Below are 20,108 nucleotides of genomic sequence, written 5' to 3'. Positions count from 1 at the left end.
TATGTGTAACAAATATTTTACTGCAAAGAGAAATGTTGAAGTGTTTATTGAAGAAAAAATACACTTTTGTAGATTTTGGTGACACCATTTTAGAATTACTAAGGCTTTAATTTACAAATTTTAACCTATATTTTAATAATCCTCGTTTTCTCTCAGGGACAAATATCTACACTGTCCTAGGGTCAGTTGTGCATGTATCAGTGTTAACCAGTGGAGGGTGCTGTGGCTCCTTTGTTAGTGGTTTTTAACTTTTATTGGAGGAACTGAGCCCTTGGTAACTGAATAAACAAAATATGATTCCTTCAAAACATAATTATAAACATTATTTGGACACATGTAAGCGTGAGACAACATTTTGTTTTGTTCAATGCTTTTAATATGATTTTTTGTAAATATTTAAAAATGAAATGTGTATTAATCATTTTATTTAGTTCAGTAATGTTACTTTACAGTCATCTTAAAAAAAACCTTACTGTTGGAGGGCATAAGGACGCACTTTAATTTTTTTCCTTAGATTTACAGAAACAACTATATTTCCTGCAGCTGAGTTAACAGTACATCATAACATGTTTTTTTTTTTTTTTATTTCTGGAGAGCTTAACAGAAAACATTAAGTGTTTCCACCTTAAACCATTAATAAGGCAGAATGAAAGCAAAAGATCCTTTCACAGACCACATTTATACCAGCCACAGATCCTGGAATGATTGACAGTGTTGATAGTGGTTTAAATGGTTAGATGAAGGTGTCTGTGTAGGCTTATCAATGGGACCACCTTAAAGCTTCAGGTGGAGGAAAACACTGGCTGTAAACAAAATGCCTAACATAAACCGCAAATCAATTTGAGTACAGAAAAAATAAATTGTTGGTACTTGAATGATAAAATTCATATCGTCAGGGATGAAAGAGCACAAATGTTCGTGACTGATTGAAAACTATAATCTATATATATATTCAGCCCAGGTATCTGATCACTAGGAACATGAAGACGCAGGTCAGCAGCATTCCTCCAATCATGATGAATTTATCTTGCGTGGCTCGTCTTTCTATGATTCTCATCACTGTGTTGGACAGTCCCAACATGTTGGCCACGTCCAGCATCTTCTTGTGTGTTCCCTGTGGAGATCAGAAACACGTGTTCAAATCAGGCTCGAGAGCACAAAAATATACGTCAATTATCTGAAACCTACAACTTTTACTTGTTGGTTTTAATCAGATTCAAATACATTAGTACTCCCTGTGATCTTCCCCATTTATTAAAGAAAAACCTGAAACATGGACATGATCTTTTTACATATTATTTATAGTCATCAACATCCCCCTCCAGATTGGTTTTCATTATAACTCAGCATTTTCCTAGATGTCCTAAATCTAAGAACTTTAATGTATACATAAGAATATAAAATTACCATCTTAAACATTTCCAAGAAAAGCTGTCCCCTTTGAAGATACCTCGAATTTGCGCACTTCTCGTTTTCGAACTCCATCAAGGTATTGATACCATGAAGCCACACACCAAATTCGGTTATCTTAAACGTTTTCTAAACAAAGCGGTCCCCTTTAAAGATACCTCGAACAGAGTAAAGAAAAACAACAAGGGCAATAACTCTGGAAAAATAATTGCGGACTTCTCATTTTCGAACTCCAAGGTATTGATATCATGAAGCCACACACCAAAAAAATTGGTTCTCCTATCTTTAAACAGTTTCTGAGAAAAGCTGTGCCCTTTAACTTGGACGGACGGAGCTCAAACCTATATCCCCCTTCCACACTTTGTGGTGGGGGATAAAAATGGAGTAAAGTTAAGAATTCTCTTTTAATCTTAGTGTTTTTATTGTTGCAACATTAGCGACTGTGTAATAAACAGCTAAAAGAGGAAACTGTATTCCAAAAAATAAAAAACACTTTTTCAAGGTAAACACCTGGATTTTTAAAAACATTCTCTCGGGTCCCACAAATCTGATAATTGTTCATCAAATATGATAATATATGCATGTGAACAACGTTCATTTATTTAAGTTGAAACATGTAGGAAATAGGTGGCATTCAAACATGGAACGTATTTTTCAAGTTTGATTCAGTTTTATTGCCATAGTTGAAGTTTTAATTGATTCGCTTTTTTACCCCAAAATTAACACCATTTCACTCAGGGACGATGTTGTCCTTGAAAAAGTGTTTTTTGAGCCACCAGCACAACTAACATGATCTGCACTATTATTTGTGAAACAGTTCTCAGTTAATCAGGAGTGACAAACAGCCAGAAATACACAATGTGAGTGCTTTCTGACTACATGCTCATTGTTTCACTAATGAGGGCCATTCTGATGAGCGATGCTCTCCAGCTAAGTTTTCTCATGGTGAGACCGGCTGGACTGTGATCTGCAGACACACCCTGATAACAAAGAGGCTGAAGCAGAACCAGGAAGTCCATCTCCTCCCTGGAAACAGGGCTCACCCTCTTAGAGCCACAATGGGCTTATTGTGATCAATGCACAGATGGACTCAGGGACTGTGTACATGAACCAGGGTTGGGGTCAATTACATCTTCAATTATCCATGTTAAATTACAACTTAATTATGATTATGATGATGGGCATTTTTTCCCCAATTACAATTAAAAACAATAATTGCTTTTCCGCAGAAAGTCAATTACAATTACGTTGTCAATTACTTGAGTTCAAATTCAATTAATCACAATTGCCGAGCCTGAAATAAGTAACGCCAAAAAACATAACCTTCATTTTAGACCCAGGTTCAGCTGTAAAATACACACACAAAAAAATAATCTATCATCAAATTAAATAAAATATAGGTTTTAATATTTTTGGTTTGGGCATCTGAGCCTTTTTTCAGTCAGTATACCGTTCAATTTAAATATAAAAAAATGGTAAAATGATCCTCAAGAGAACTGAAATGTAGTGGGAAAAACTTGATATGAAACATATTTTAATGATTAATTGAAAGATTAACTACATACTGTATGTGTAAACCATAGAACTGCAACATGGTTTCCCTGTTTAGCATTTTATTAGATTGATAGCTTTTATAGAATTTCCATTCCAAATACAAGGTTGATTATCTGAACTTAATTACTAGCCTGCTTAGTGCTAGCCTGCGTTAACATCAACCTCGCATTAGAATAGCATCAACATGGTGTTAGCATTAGCCTAGCATTAACACTAACCTAGCTGTCAGTGCCCAATCCTTTCAACGCATGTGCGTGGACTACGTCACTTCCTTCACTAACAATCCTTACGACGGAGCTACTGGGACGTGATATTTGAATGTAAACCGACCATACGACATTTGTTAAATATTTTAATAGTGCACATGTGAATCTGAGACTGTTTCGTGGTGTTTTTAATTGTTAATTTAAAAAAATCAACCACAGGTAAAAACAATACACAACATTGACAATCAAAAACCAAACAGAAAATAAAATTTAAAAAACTAAATAAATCAGAATTCACTAAAAACAACTAATTGTTTATAAATAGCAGGGTTTCAACCTTTTAAATAATACACAAACTGCAGTAAAATAGGCCGACCGGATGTAGACGCGTTTCGCACATGCGTTGAACTGAGCACTGACACTAACATTAACATTAGCACTAGCCTAGCATTGGCAGTAGCCTAACAATAGCATTAATCTAGCATTAACCTAACGTTAGCATTATTCTAGCATTAACGCGAACCAAGCATTAGCATAACAATAGCACTAACCTAACATTAGCATTAGCCGAGCATTAGCACTAACCTAATTAGAAATAGCATTAACCTAATATTAGCATTCACATAGCATTAGCATTAACCTAGCAACAGCATTATTCTAGCATTAGAATTAACCAAGCCTTAACATTTACTTGGCAATAGCATTATCCTAGCATTAACATTAGCCTAGCATTAAGTAAACATTAACCTAGCAATAGCTTAACATTAGCAATAAGGTTGAATGTATGATGTACTGTATACACTATATCAGTGTTTTTCAACCTTTTTTGAGCCAAGGCACGTTTTTTTCATTGAAAAAATCACGAGGCACACCACCAGCCAAACATGTTAAAAAATGATACTCTGTAGCCTATATTAACAATATAGCCATTCTCATCAAAGTGTCTTGAATAGGAATCAAATAAACACAAAGAATAAAGGACTTTATCATCATTTGTATTTCTTCTTTCAAATAAAAAGTGCACTTATCATGTCCACTTCAAAAATACAGCTTGAACATAACAAATGAAACAACAATGTGGTCTTAAAGGGACTGAAGCGATGCGATTACATTAAAAATCAATGTAAATGACGCAACGTCAATTTATACCCCCCTCAGCGACGCGACTTGCATGATCAAAGTTGAAAAATTTTAACTTTTTAAGCGACGTGAAGCGATATCTCCCGTCCTCCACTGTCTGTAGAGCGGAGGCAGCAGCCCCTCCCTCCCGCTCCCGCTTCCGCTTCAGTGCTGACGGCTGCAGCGGAGGCTGTTCTACTTCCTCAAAGTATCAGGTTCAAAATTAAAGCGGTAAATTTCTTTAAAACCACAGTAACTACTGATCAAACACATTCTGAGTGAAGTCATCCTTTAATATCTCCGTTAAGTTGATCATTTAACCGTAGAAGCGGAGCAAGAAGGAAAAAAAAAGACGTCATCAACACTCTCTCTCTCTCTCTGTCTCTACCCTGTTACCGGGGCCACACACACACACACGCACACGCACACGCACACGCACACGCACACGCACACACACACACACACACACACACACACACACACACACACAGAGCTCCCTAGTGATCGCGTCGCTGGAGCGATGAAATGATGGACTGACAAAAAAGCACCACTATGTGCAAACTACCGATCAGGGACGATTTAAGGCAACGGCATCGCTTCCGTCGCGTTCGGTGTGCACGCACCTTTATTCACTACTGCAGCACGGACACTCGACAATGGTATATTATTTGCAGATAATAATTAATATGTTTTCAAATTTTTTTTTAGACCAATTAGGTGAAATTGGATAATTTCCCACGGCACACCTGACGATCTCTCGCGGCACACTAGTGTGCCGCGGCACAGTGGTTGAAAAACACTGCACTATATGATATATGAAATGTATTAGCTGAACATGTTAAAGGTTGAATGGTTTATAAATTGCATAGATTTGAAGGTAAACTCTAAAAATGGGACGGGAGCTGAAAAGTCGATGCAGTTTCACCTTCAGGGTGGACCTCTGATCTCTGAGCCCGTTGAGGATGCTGCTGCCGCTGCCCAGCAGGTCGTCCATGCCTCTGTGTGCGTTGTGCAGGTTGGAGTTGAACTGCAGGGTCTCGTCTATGGGGATGGAGGTGTCTGCGTCCTTAAAGAAAGCACACATTAGATCTACAGATGATCTCGTTATTAGTGCTTGGAAGCCAGATTGTCTTACGTTGGTTGTAAAGGTGCGGCTCATAAGCTCCTCCCTCTCTCTGTCCTGGGCCTCTCTGGTGTAGCGTCGGTGCTGGAAGTTCTGCAGGGCGGTTCGTAGGTGCTGGACGTCGTATTTCAGCTGGTCGACTCGTCTTAGGGATGGTACGACAAATCTATGTTCACTCAACTATCTCACAACTAACTTAAAGAAATATTATCCAAACACTGTTTTATAGAAGTTTAAAGTAGGATTATATCACAGCTACAGTAACGTAGTGCACACTGTAGACTAGATGTCAGTATCACAGCCTCCTATTTCCTGGTGCTACTAGATTTGATTGTAGGAATAATATTGATGGAAAGTGTTTCTCAAATTTACAGATTTTTTAAAAGCTAATTTGAAAAAATAAAAACAGAAACCGAGGTTGGAAGCATCTGTTGATCAGTATGTATGTATGTTATGTCACAGGGGTTCTCAATGTTGGGGTCACGAGACACTGGGAAGGGGTACGCCAGATGCTGTTAAGAAAGGAAGAATATTCTAACAATTTTGCTTGTTTTTTTACCATTTTTCTGCACCAGCACCAAACTATTTTGATCACTTTTTCTTGCCATATTTTTGCCACTTTTCTGCACAATTTGTCCCCACTTTTAAGATATTTCCAGCATTTATAAATCCTTTTCCCACCTGTCACATACAGTATATTGACCCATTACTGTCACTTTTGACCTCTTTTCACCATATTTGTTGCATATTTTTGCCAATTTAACCACATGCCCATTATTTGCCAGTTTAAACTAATTGTACCTACTATTTTAAATGTTCCAATATTGACACTTTGAACCATTTTTACCACTTTTTCTGTCTGTTTTTTGCCTCTCTAATTTGCAACTTCTAACCAATTTCTGTGGTTTTTAAAATCCTATTTCACCACTTTTTCCACCATTTTGGTCACTTTTAACCCATTTTGTTTCTGAATAAAACAGAGATTTACATCTTTAAGATGACTAGTATATACTAGGGTACAAATAATACTGAACGTCCTGGATAACAGTGGATAATATTCAGAAAAATATATAAATGTGGTTATCCCAGATTCATAGAACAATGAACAATTTTTTGACTTACAATTTGGCGTTCTGGCGGCGGTTCGGCGGTTCCTTACTGGCCAGGATCTCAAGACGTTCCAAGTGATTGAAGATTTGATCGATTCTGGCTTGCAGTTCGTTCTCCAACACTTTAAGTCAGAAAGAAGGACAAAAAAGAAATAAGTGATACTATAACTGATACATTCTGGATTAAACTCCTAAACAAAGCCTGGGTGTTCCTGATTGGTTATTTAAAGCTTTGTGTGAACATAAAAGATGGTGAGCCCAAACACCTCGCTCCAATTTGACGACGCGTTCCTTACTTTGATGACAAATTTGACGCAGCACTGAGCTGGAGAAGCCACGCCTCCAGGAAGCTCTCTGCCGTGATTGACATGTAAACAGACACGCCCACGAAGGTGAATGCATTTCAGCATCCTTCGCGCAGTGCTATGTATGTATTTTCTACAGTCTATGTATGTACCGGTGAACGCCCCGCCCCCACGCTCTGTCTCGTGTTTATAAAGCAGCATGAGCTCGGCTATGGAGTGGGTGGGAGGAGGGCGGGCCGTCCTCTGGCCCTACGTCACCGTGCTGGGAGGAGGAAGTCAGTGTCCCGTCTATAGACACGCCCACTCATGAATATGCATAAGTATGTATAGAGTTTGTGTAGAGTTGCTCAGAAAGTGACTTTTCAGAGGCTAAAACTCTGGAAAACAGGCGAGATTGAAAAAAAAAAACCTCAAATACTATGTTTTTAGAGTTCTTAGAACAAATAAAGATGGGTGAAAAATAGTATGACATGGGTCCGGGACCTTTAAGTCTCAGTATTTGTGATTAATTATAAATGAACTTTAATAATTGAGAACATAATTGTAATGGCCTTTTTGAAGATTAAAAAAAAATTGTTATTCAATTGTAATTGGTAAAAAATGCTGTCACTGATAATTGAAAACGTAAATGAAAAATGTAATGAAATGTTATTATTCTTTAGTGGAAGCAGCTGCTACTTTAGACAATTTCATACCCCCAACTTGGTGAAAGTTTAGGCCAGACTGACCCTGAATAATAAAAGTGAGTAACCCTGACCCTGTGTTTCACGTTCTCTCTCTGAACATAAGTGACGACTCATGTTCAGGGTTACAATCCGACATGATGTCACCAGTTATGAGGGGTGGTGCAGTGACTCTGGCCATTATCTAAAAGAAGCCTTTTCCAGCCTGTGTCACTGTGTCCACCCTCCTGCTTCCTGCCGTGGCACCAGTAATGGCACCACCCATACAAAAATACAGTTAGGCAGGGAGACAGCAGCCCTCCTACCCCCGCCTGTCATCCCCCAAAATAATCCTGCAGCCAGAACAAAAGGAGCGTAGCAGGAAGAACATGTGACGACGACTCACGGTGCACTGACTGACGGTCTGTCCTCTCCAGGTTTCCCATCAGCGACTGAACCTCTTGGATGTGCCTGATTCACAGACAAAACACATTGTCAGTGCAATTTTATTACATATTTGCATTTTCCAAATTCCTCAATAATGCAACAACATTTAAATTCCAGTGAGACATCATAACGGTATAATGCTGTTACATTACATTCTAAATTAAAACAATAAATGCACTTTTTCTGTGTCAAAGGTAAAGAATGATAAGATCATTGAGTATTACAAATACAGATGAAAAAAGGTCACTTGTAATATAATGTTATATTCATTATTGGTATTATTATCATAATCATCATATAATCTCATTATTATTATTATTATTATAAATGGCAACTAAAAATCAATGACAATCCATTGTATGTTGTTCCAACTAATGTATAGTGTGTATTATAATACAGATATCACATTTTACAAATAACATTGTTCATAAACTTCTGTTACATCAAATAGATGTGAACATACTTTTAATACACAAATGTCTGAATTACCTGCAAACTACAGCTTACTATTATTACCGGTATTTATCGATTTAAAATCTATATATCGTTTGTTTCTTTATAGATCACCTCTGGTTTGTGTTTCAATAAACTAGTTATTAAATAACTTTAGTGATTACCAATAAATAACTGTAGTAATAAGCTTCTCAAGGCAGTTTTTACATCAAAGATTTAGTCATATTGTATTCCTTTGAGCAGTACTGCAATATTTATATTTGAACACCGTTCTGAATCTATTTTATTAAGTATAAAAACATAATTAGCTGGTTTATATCAGTATATTACAGCCAAAGCGGAAGTTCAAAAGGCTAATAGGAGCTATTATCAGTTTAACCCGTTGGTTCATAATAAAGTAATTTCCACAGTGACGCGCACACACACACACACTCACTTGTTTGTCTGGTGGTAGAGCGTCTCCATGTTTGTAATTCTGAGGCTTTATTTAATGTGTAAACTTTGAATCACACCTTGTATTATGACACCTGGCTAAGCTAGCCCAGCTAGCTAACGGTATTGGGGGAGACACGTCATCAGACACGGTTTGTGTACGGAAGCAGAAAGGCGGGGCCGAGAGCGTCACGCACAGATAGGTCAACACGGTAAGAGCGCTCACTACGTCTTTAAAATACAAATACTGTTGTAGTTCCTGAAAAAAAAATAGAGATAAATAATAATGATTATAATGATATTGCAATATAATAATCCGTTTCCATTTCACTGTCAATGTGAGTGTTGTAATCTGTTTTTTTTATTTTTTTTTTAAATAAAAGGTGACACATCTAGCATTTCTATAAGCAAACCAATGAAATACAGTAAATATTTATTATTTATCTTTATGTATTTTTAACGCTTCGACATGACTATTGTTGTAATTTGTACTATATAAATAATGTTGAATTGAATGTATTCGTCTTCTCGTGTTTTTTTTAACGTTTTTTTTTTTTGTGTTTTTTTTTTAAATACCTGTCAGCAAAAACTATCGAAATATAATTATATTTTCGTCGACTTATAAAATCGAAACCTGGGACGAAATCCACTCAGAACTCATGTGAACATGTGATCCTATGCATTGATCACATTAGTTGTGTGTGTTTACAATCATTAATACTATTAGGTTCATAACTGGTAATTGAATCTTAAAAAAAAAAAATAATGCATAAATTCTTATCCTGTATATTTTAGTTGACTATGCCTGTAACAGATATCGTCAACCAAAATCTTACTGTCATTAGTTGACTAAAACTATATTATAGCCAAAATAATCCTCGCCACTCGCTCGGAAATATAACACAGTTGTAATTAATCCCAACGCGTTGCACCTGAGATTAATTGACAGAGTCCTTCCCTGAACCACCTGCTCTTTAACGGTCTCTACCTGATAATCATGTACCCCTCAAAAAAGTGAAAATGAATGAAATTACTCATTTTTTTATTGCTTTTTAAACTTTTAAATGATTTTACTATTTCACTGACGAATAGTACTAATGAGTTTTGCAAATTGTCACACTAAGTTTTATTTTGCTTTCTTGATTTCATGATTTTTTTAATGTTGCTCTCTTTGTCGTGTGAAGCACCATGAGTTGCCTTTGGCAGGAAATAAATTATAAAAATGAGTTTGCCTGGGCTTGAATGGAAATTTGTGCTGGCGTTAAAATGATTGGTTATAATCAGGTGTCAACAAAATACTTACACCATCCTTAAATTACACGGTAACATTGCTGTTAGATTACAGGTTTAGAGATATGTCGTAACTGTGTGCCGTAGGCTTACAGTGCTATCAGTGGCTAGTGTCGTGCCATGGTGTCACCTGGGGCTGGGCAATATAAATCTAAATTCATATCTTGATATTTCTTCTCAAAATGGCGATAAAAAAAAATATTAATCTCAATATTTTTAACTCAATAAAATTTGACCAGAACGACAATTCAGGGTTAAATTTGCTGATTAAAAATACAACACAGGCACATTTATTAACAAAAATTTGGCTTTTTCTCCTTTAAGGGACAGCACGTGTGAGTGAGTTCTGTAGTGTGGCTTGTTTAGGAGAAGGTCTGGGTGATACATCTAACTGACTCCTACAAAATAAGCTATGAATAAAAAAAAGCTATAAAAATATATACAGTATCTCTGAAATATAGAAAAACTGTAAAGGATGCTGTTTGACTGTACTCTGTGAATAATATTAAATACTTGTATGATGTGATTTGAACTGTATGATTGTATGAATAAAAACAAGTTCAAAAAATATATAGATATATCTCGTTACAGGCGATATTAGCTGTGATTTCATTACCCTTGGAAAAGCACAAAATCTAAATAGCGCAGTAAAAACTGGGCATGGAAACACCTGAAAACACTCAGATATCGCTAAAAGGTAGTTACGCTTTCATGAGGAGGGATTTCAGATGTTTTGATATTGAAATGTGTCGCAAAAGTGCTATGGAAGCACTTTTTCCGCAAATTCACGTTACAGAATGTGACTTACGTCGTCACATGATCCCTTCTCTCCGAGAAAACGTGGCGCGGTACGTAAATTGAACTTTATTTGTATAGCGCAATTTCCAACAAGGTCATCTCAATGCACTAATCAAAATATAAAATCCATAATAAGAAAGAAAAAAACCCAACAAGATCCACATGAACAAGCATTTAGCGACAGTGGGAAGAAACAGGAAGAAATCTCCAGCAGAACCAGGTTCAGAGGTGGCAGCCATCTGCGTTGACTGGTTGGGGTTAGTGGACAGAAGGACCAACAGAACAGAATAGAGAGATAGAACATCAGAATGTTCTAGACTAGTTGAGTCGTGAACCACAGATCAGGAACTGTTATCATCAGCTTCACAACACCTGAAACAGAGCAGAGAGAGAAGGGTGAGGAGAAGGCACTGACTGCAGAACAACATGATACATGATATTATGAAGTCAGCCTGTCTTGGCCTTGGGCCTCACTCCCAGTGGCCTAGTCAATACTTATTATAAAAGTGACAAATCTCTTCTTGTTTATTGGTAAGCTAACAGCGACTACAAGGTCTGTAAATGCGACCGTTTACAGACGAGCTCATGTCCGTTATAATGTTATGATCAGAAGAGGATACCGGGACATTTCTTAACATTATGATTAAAAATGATTACTGCCACATTAGACGTGAAAAACAAAGGAATGCGTAGTGTTATAAAGAGGTTCTGAGTGTCCATCTTCCTGCGGCGAAGTCTCGCGGGATGAGATTTCATGGGAGTTACGATCAAAACAACCTCCAAGTGGAAACACGCTCAAAGCGCAATGATACTTTGTTGACATTTAGAAATATCGCTTTTATTTTGCTAAAATCTGTAATGGAAACCCAGCTATTGTCATTTTCTATATCGTCAAAATTGAAAACTTGATATATCTTAAATCTCGATATATTGCCCAGCCCTAGTGTCACTCCATGTCTTGCTCACCCACTATTTGATTGCAGATCAAAGCAAAAAGGACATTTAATTTACACATGCTATTGTGCGTAATTGTGTCCCAGAGATAATCGTAAAAAAGATTTGTGAAATAAGCTCTGAAATACCACCACTAGGGACACTAATGCTTCGTTTAAGAGTCGCCACCTACTGTTTGCACCATTAAATAGCAAAGGAACCTCCACAAACAGACTTTCTATTGTTTCAGGATTAAATTACTCATCCTTGACATGCCTCTTAGATGGCATTAGATGTGATCTGCTGTCGCCCTGCAGCTTTTAGACGTTTAGACGTCCATCCTGAGGTGATTCGATTGATGCTGAATTTCCCCAGATCTAAATCTGAGCTGTAGGCTCTATTTTCCATTACATTTGATATTCCTTTAAACATAATAGCAGACAGAACTCTCTTCTCCTTCCCGAGGTAAACTCTGAGAGCATATACAGCATAATCTGTTGACATGTAGACATGTGACAGGAAAGACTCTGAGAAACATGTCCCGAGGCCAGCGTTTGTCAGCTCTCACTGACTGGGACCAATTAGGCTTTCCTATGTTTTTTTTGTTGTTTTTTGTTGTTTTTCTATAAAGAGGTGTTGGAATTTTTTACCTGTTTGTCCATCCAGATGCTGTTTTCTCACCTGCAGTCAGAGCAATCGTATCAAAAGCTTTGTTGCAAGGTACGATTACAGATGATGGATCTGAGTTGGAGATGATGTCAGAGGATGAACAGAGCTGGTTTTGTCAAATTCGCAGACAGATTCTGTCACGACGTGTTGTGTGAAAGTATCAGGAGTGGATTTCCCAGATCAACCTTTCATAATATTTCCTTAGTGATTTAGGAAAGAACAATCATCTCTGGGGCACCTTCACAAACCCACATTTCAATCACTTTACCTCAGTCCTCCATCACGCTGCGACTGCTAAATTGTGAGATGAGGAGAGTAACTTGAATTTAATTTTCTATTACCCCTGTCCGATTACAATTCCACTACGATTACAGTGACTAGCATTTTTTTTCCAATTGCATTTTTTTTTAAATTATTTATCCTCAGAATGTCAATTACAATTATGTTCTCAATTTTCAAAATTTCAACTTCAGTTAATCACAATGACCTAATAAAAATTCACCTTTGTCTTGTGTTAGCTTCCTGTTAGCATCTCTTATGATAACAGGTTCTAAATCAGCTGCAAAATTAAGGATGTCCCAATACAACTTTATCATTTACGATATGATACCGATATTGCAGCCTTGTGTATCGGCCGACGCCGATATTGATCCGATATCTGCATGAATCATACATACTTTCATTTATTTATTTTTTTTTTTCTTGAACCAAAAAATAATAATTACTTATTTTGTAGCGTGGAATGTGATAAAAGGCTTGAGTGATGTTAGTCAAACAGAGAACAATAGTCAGCAACAGTAGGTATGAGAAAAACTGACCCGTTTATTATTAATAACCAATTGGTTACATACATTTTAACCTTCAACATAATATCTACAGTATTCTACAATTGAATACAATAAATAAAAAATAAAATAAAAAAATAAAAAAATCGGACATTTGAATCCGATATCCGATATTTGTTTTCAGGCTGATATCGGACCGATATCGATATCGGATCAGGACACTAAAAACAAAAGCCATTTTCTCCTGTGAAAAATAAGGGAATTCTGATTCTGAAAAACAAATATCCATCATCTAATTTCTTTCCTAATCCTTTCCTTGTTAGGCTTCCTAATCAATAAAAATATAGATTTTAATAAATTTGGTGTGACCATCTCAGCCTTTTTTTTGTGTCAGTATACCTTCTTTTTTTTAATAGTAAAATGTTGGAAAGCTTGACATGAAACATATTTGAATAATTGTTAACTCCATACTGTATGTGTAGAACTGCACATAGAACTGTAACATTCCCCAGTTTTGCATTAAATGATCATTTTTGACAATTTCTATAGAATTTTCATGGTAATTACAATTACAGTCAATTATCTAAATTCAGTTACAATTTACCTACGATTACAACAGCAACAGATGTTTTAAAAATTACAATTGCAATTATAATTATGCCATAATTGTAATTAATTGTCAATTGTGCAATTACAATTATAACTGACCCCAACCCTGTCATTGGTGTGTTAGCTGTAGGGTTGGGTTCAATTCTAATTATAATCGCGAAATTGATAAATAACTACAATTATGGCGTGATTATAATCGTAATTGTGTTTGAAAAGCTCTGTTGCTGTCGTAATCGTAAATGAATTGTAATTGAGTTTATAAAATGTAATTTGTAATTGTAAATGCCATGAAAATTCTACGAAAATAAAATAAAATTGTCAATTATAATTTTTTAACGCAAAACTGGGGAACCATGTTACAGTTCTATGTACAGTTGTACACATGTGTGGTTAACAATTGTTAAAATATATTTTATATCAAGCTTTCCCACATTTGACCATTTTAGAAAAATGGAAATCGAGGGGTATTATATGATAGATATTTGTTGCTAGTGTATTTTACACCTGATTTATCATAAGAAATGCTAACAGAAAGCTAACGCAAGAGGAGGGTTAACTTTTATTTTGATATTTATTTTAGGCTCAGTAATTGTGATTAATTGAGAGTAACTGAGAACATAATTGTAATTGACTATCTGGGGATAAAAAATAATTGTCATTTAATTGTCATTGGAAAAAATGCCGGTCACTGTCATCGTAATTTAATAGTAATTGAACAATTGGTAATTGAAAACATAATTGTAACTGATGAAATGTAATTGACCCCAACCCTGGTTAGCTGTTGCTAGCTCCTCATTCTTCAACCAGAAGTCATTCCAGACAGTTTAGTACATAATGTGATGGTTGTATCTTCAGGCTATAGAGACTTCCCATCAGAGGTCCTTTCCACCCACCCCCATATGTCAGGAACTTTGAGATGTGTTCATGCCACTTCTTGCTCTCGCTGTTCTACGTTTTTGGTTGTCATAACATCACTCCAGGGCAGCAGTTGAATGTGCACGGCTTAGAAAACAGAAGTCAAGAGAAAGGGAGATATAGCGAAGGGAGAATACGCTGTCGCTTGTCGAAGCATTTCGGAGCACATATGAGGCACCTTCATGTCTTTCAACCACACTGTCAAGGTCACAGGGTTCTCCCACAATCTGTCCTTTACGCTGCAGCCCTGAGGAAAGGATGAGATGAGCTTACTCAGTTTTCACCACACCTGAGCACCACAGGCACCACCGGGGAATCCAGAATCCAGGTGTTGAGCTGGATTGGGCCACTTTGACTGACTGAGGTAGTACCAATGATATGGTCCGATGTTGTCACATCATATGTTGGTCACAAATTGAATCTATTACTAAAGTTTACATAGGTTTTTTCAAGCAAGAAATGTCAACCTGCACATGTCAGTGAGCAGATATGGTTGAGACTCATGAATCACAAACATGTTGGTAGAAAACTTCTTCTTCTTCTTCTTCTTCTTCTTCTTCTTCTTCTTCTTCTTCTTCTTCTTTATATTGTATTAATAATAATATTATGATGTTGTCTTCTTCTTCTTCTTCTTCTTATAATATTAGTAATTATTTTTTATTATTTTTACCTTATATTGCATTATCAATAAGGTAATATTTATTCTGTTTTTCTTACAAGAGAATAAAACATGTTACCAGTTGTGCCGAGAGCTTCTCTTAAACTCAGAAATTGAAGCAAAAGCAAATAGGAGTAAAAAATGTGGTTCATCTAGAAGATGTTATTTATACCTGTAAACACTGTATATGTATATATATATATATAAAATAAATTGTTTGGAAGGAAAATTATGAAATCATAATTCCTAATAACATATTTCACTGTATATTTGTATAGTTTAAAAGCAACAAGCAGGGTATGCTGGAAAATGTTGTAGCGTTTTTCTGCTGAATGAATGAATATTCAGCCATTGCTTTTACCATACTTTTAGGGTAAAATCACATAAGCTTCATGTGGCTCATGTAATAAACTCATTTGTGTACGTTTTTAGTGTGTGAGTCTGCAGCCTTGAGTGGTTTCAAAACTGATATTTCTCAGCATTATCCGTCTTTGGTTCTTTGATGCAGAAACCAAACCAATTTGGCATTTTTCCATTAAGACAACATGCATGTGTTTTTTAAAAAAGAAAGCACTGTGTTCACAATGACACGCTCTCAACCTTCTATTATTCATCAAGGAAAATGATATGTTACTGAATCACTCGTGCATGTGTTTAATTATGTTTTTCCCCGGTAGTATAATGCATCATAATTCTGCAATGATTGCCCAAGACAGACAACAAGTGAAGAAGCCAATCATCAGGAGCAAATATTGCCTGGGGTCAGCAGTTTTTAGATACCAGTCATTTTTCCAAGGCACATTGATCTTTTCACTCCCCCCGAGGCCGATGAACAACTCGTCTTTGAAGCTGTGATGAGATGCTAAATGAAAGCAAATTAAGGCCTGTCAGAGATGACAGGGGAAACTCATAAGCTCCCAGGTTTGGTGGGAGCTGGTCTGGAGCAAAGTCGCCTGGGATCTGATTGACCACCCCTGGTGTTTTAATCAGTGATTGGAGAACTGACTTTATGGATTTAAGTATAAAACAACACAGCAGATAATCTCAGATCCATGGAGTTTTGAAAAGTTCATTAATAATATATCAAACCTAATTTTCTTTATAGTGAGAAACTTCAAAACACATGTTGTTCCCATTGCACCATATACTGATCAAAGCCCCCTGATTAATTTCTCATTATGTTTTAGCGAAACTAAACGGCCATTATACTCTTACCTAGACATGGACCTGGCGGCCTGGGGCAATATCATCCAGCCAGTAGCAAAAAGGGGCGTTTTAGTTTGTAAGCGGGTACACTCCCTTCAAAAACAGAAACACCCCCTTCTTCTTATTCGCTTCTGAATTACAATTTACCGTATTTTTCAGACTATAAGGCGCACTTAAAATCCTTTAATTTTCTCAAAAATCAACAGTGCGCTTTATAATCAGGTGCACCTTATGTATTAATATGTCAAAATGTCTTAGAACAACTTTGGTAAACTATGAAGCTGCACCGCTTGATGGATTTTTGGCACTTCAGGGCTCCCGTAGTCAGGTGCGCCTTATAGTCTGAAAAATACGGTAACGTCTGGTCTTGATCAGTATTTCATCCGACCAGCAGCAAAAAGGGTTAGGATTAAGATTAAGATTAGGGTTAGGATTAGGATTAGGATTAGGATTAGGGTTAGGATTAGGATTAGGATTAGGGTTAGGATTAGGATTAGGATTTGGGTTAGGGTTACTTCTACTTGACTTTGGCAGATGTCAAGTAGCGGAAAAGACATTTTTTCAAACCCTTTCTGACTGGTTGGTGAAAAGCTACCACTAAGGCGGTTTTGTAACCCATCCAAAATGCCCCACAGCTGGCCTGGCCCTGCTCGCCCGGGGGCCACCTGTCATTTTGTGCAGCCCCCAAAGTATTAAATCAATTTACTACAAAAACACACGAGATGACAAATATATACACAAATAACAATAAAATATACAAAATGACACACAAAAAAACACCAAATGAGGGAAAAAAGAACAAAATTCCAATAAAAATTAACAAAATCAGTCCAAAATCACACAAAACAGTAATAAAACACAAAAACAACTATAAAATCACTCACATCCTTTGTTTTTTTTTTTTTTTTTTAATTTTTTACCAGCATTAATGCTCAGATTGGTCATTATTTTTAAATGCTGACATGAATGTTGATAATGTGTATCCTGCAATCATGCTCAGCTTAGAGCAAGACTAAAGCCTAAAAGCTGTCTTCTTCTCTTCCCCGAGAGACAATCCGTCTCCATATCTTATTTGTATAAATCACACACAGCTTCTGACAATGTGTGCTGAAACTAGCCAATAATTCAGATCCAATCAATTTTTCTCCCTTCGTTAGGCTAAAGATGCAGCACTGAAGGCTTTGATAACAGTTCACAATCTGACACATAAAAAGTCATTGACTAAAAAACAGGTTTTCAGCTCATGGGTCAGGACAACAAAGTGTTTAGTGACAAACGTTCTAACGTTCTCATTCTTAAAAGGTGGTACTTTTTGCTTGAAATAATTTACATCAATGGGATCAAAATGCTCACCTTATAATACATAATTTTCTTTAAGTTAAAAGATAGCAACTTGACAGTAAAACCGGTACAATATCAGGTTCAAATGCACCCATATTTTATAGACAATTCTTTTAAGCATTTTAATATTTTGGGCCTGTACTACAAAACTGGATAAGTATATCCTGGATACCTCTCCGTTAGCAGGCTTCACCTAACCAAACATTCTCTATCAGAGAGCCCCAGGATATAAATACCTTCACTTAAGCCAGGTGATTTCAGGGGTGGAAAATGCAGCGTCATACCAATCACAGAGACAGTGTTCTGATCAGTTTCACTTTATTACAGCACATACGCTTTTCTATTCGGGTAACCCTCCCCAATTTATCACACACTGGGTCGAGAGTGCATTGTTTCACTGCAGTTTGTTTCTGCAGATACTGTCTACGCCACCATAGCACATGTATGAATAAATGAAATAATCAATCAGAATCAGAAAAAACTTTATTTATCCCCGTGGAGTAATTAGAAAGGCAATGATGAGTTCATCCGTCCGTGCATACGGAGAGTGCCGACACAGGCTTCATCAGCTGACTGTAGATCAGTCCATCAGATGTAAATCTATACATTTCCTACAGGATAGGTGAATAAAAGGATTGCATTTGCCCTTTGATGTTCTTTCTGTCAGATTTGCACCAACCAGGATCTTCTAATATTGGGCAGGTCATTTTCTGAGAGAACTGATTGGTCAGGAGGCGGGACTTTTGTTCTTGCTTATCTTATCCAGAACAAAATCTACTACCGACCAGGTATGTCATTCAGCCTAAGTTACCACTGTGATTTAGCCCAGAAAGAAGTTAGTCAGCGTTGTAGTATAGGACACCGAATAAATCCTGGAAGTTAGCGGAATAAGAGGAAATCCAGCTTTGTAGAACAGCCTAGGCCCTTTGGGTCAAGACTTGTGTTTACGTAGGAAAAGTAGAGGTGGGTTCTTTAAGCCAGACCAGAGAATGTGTTTTTGGATTAAGGAAAAAAAAAAAAATCCACAAACTCTGTAGGAGAACATCTAAACTTGCCTCAGGAAGACCAAAGTTCAAACCCACAACCAAATAGCTGTGAGGCATTATCATAAATTAGATGCATCTTGTCTAAGGATTTATCTATTCTTTAGTGCAGTCTCTATATCTGGTGCATGTTCTATCTTGTCTTTTCCTTATGGACTCTTATTATTTATCCTTGCATTTTCTGACACTTGTGCTTTAAACATAACAGTCCTATACAACAAACGGCATGCTTGTGAAACTACTGATAATAGAAACGATCACCAACAAAACACCAGAAGTATTTTTTTTCCCAAGTTTTTGGCTTGGTAGAACACACAGCTCCAGACCTAATCAGGTGTTTTCCTGTCTAAGACGTTGTTGATGTAGGCAAGTTTTGTTTTGCTTGTGATGGAGGTCAGTGTGAACGTGTGTGTTTGTGTGCATGTGGCTCTGTGTCTTTGAGTTTATGGAGAGGAGTAACATAAGTTAAACAGGGGGAGTTGATTATGAAGGTTGCGAGGGGTCTTATCGTGTCCTATCACAGCGGCTGCCATGTAGACCTCTCTGTTGGCGCTGCAGGTGTGTCTGTGCTGCAGCATGGGAACAGAACCCTCTCCCAGGAACTTCCCAACATACAACGGGGGTCACTGTGGACGGATGGAGAGGAATCTGAATCTAATAAACATTTGAAGGTCTTTTTGTTGAGTTAAAGAGGCTCACAAGAACTAAAACTGCAATAAACTGCTTTTCTGCTCCTCTCGGCTTTGCAACTGACTTCAAACTTCATTTTGTTTTAATTTCTCCAACACATAAGATAAGCAGAACTATACAAAAAGAACATATTTTACCAGCACAACCTTGTTTTGTGACTGGAACCGAGTGGCTTTGGTGGGAGATTAAAAAAAAAGATCTTCTAATCACATCTCGACAACAAAGTAAATTTAACAGCCTTACCAAAGAGTGTAGGGTTTACTCGTGGATTGATTCAGGAATTATTATTTTAATAATTAAATACTTTATATTGTCCATACTGAAATAATAGCATCACATATAATAAATACA

General features: G+C 36.8%; 1 protein-coding gene across 1 annotated transcript; it reads right to left on the bottom strand.

Annotated features, from left to right (window-relative positions):
* Nucleotides 1-475: 475 nt before the first annotated feature.
* gosr2 (golgi SNAP receptor complex member 2) lies at nucleotides 476-8,977 on the bottom strand. Its single transcript, XM_028455441.1, has 6 exons — nucleotides 8,825-8,977; nucleotides 7,895-7,959; nucleotides 6,535-6,643; nucleotides 5,425-5,557; nucleotides 5,215-5,355; nucleotides 476-1,114 (listed from the first exon to the last, which is right to left on the bottom strand). Exons 1-6 carry the CDS (start codon nucleotides 8,851-8,853, stop codon nucleotides 953-955), a joined length of 639 nt encoding a protein of 212 aa, XP_028311242.1. The 5' UTR covers nucleotides 8,854-8,977; the 3' UTR covers nucleotides 476-952.
* Nucleotides 8,978-20,108: the final 11,131 nt, after the last annotated feature.

The sequence above is a fragment of the Gouania willdenowi genome, chromosome 8, assembly GCF_900634775.1.
Source record: "Gouania willdenowi chromosome 8, fGouWil2.1, whole genome shotgun sequence".
Taxonomy (NCBI): Eukaryota; Metazoa; Chordata; class Actinopteri; order Blenniiformes; family Gobiesocidae; genus Gouania; species Gouania willdenowi.
The sequence above is the reverse complement of the archived record's forward strand: the minus strand, read 5'-3'. Positions and strand labels throughout refer to the sequence as shown.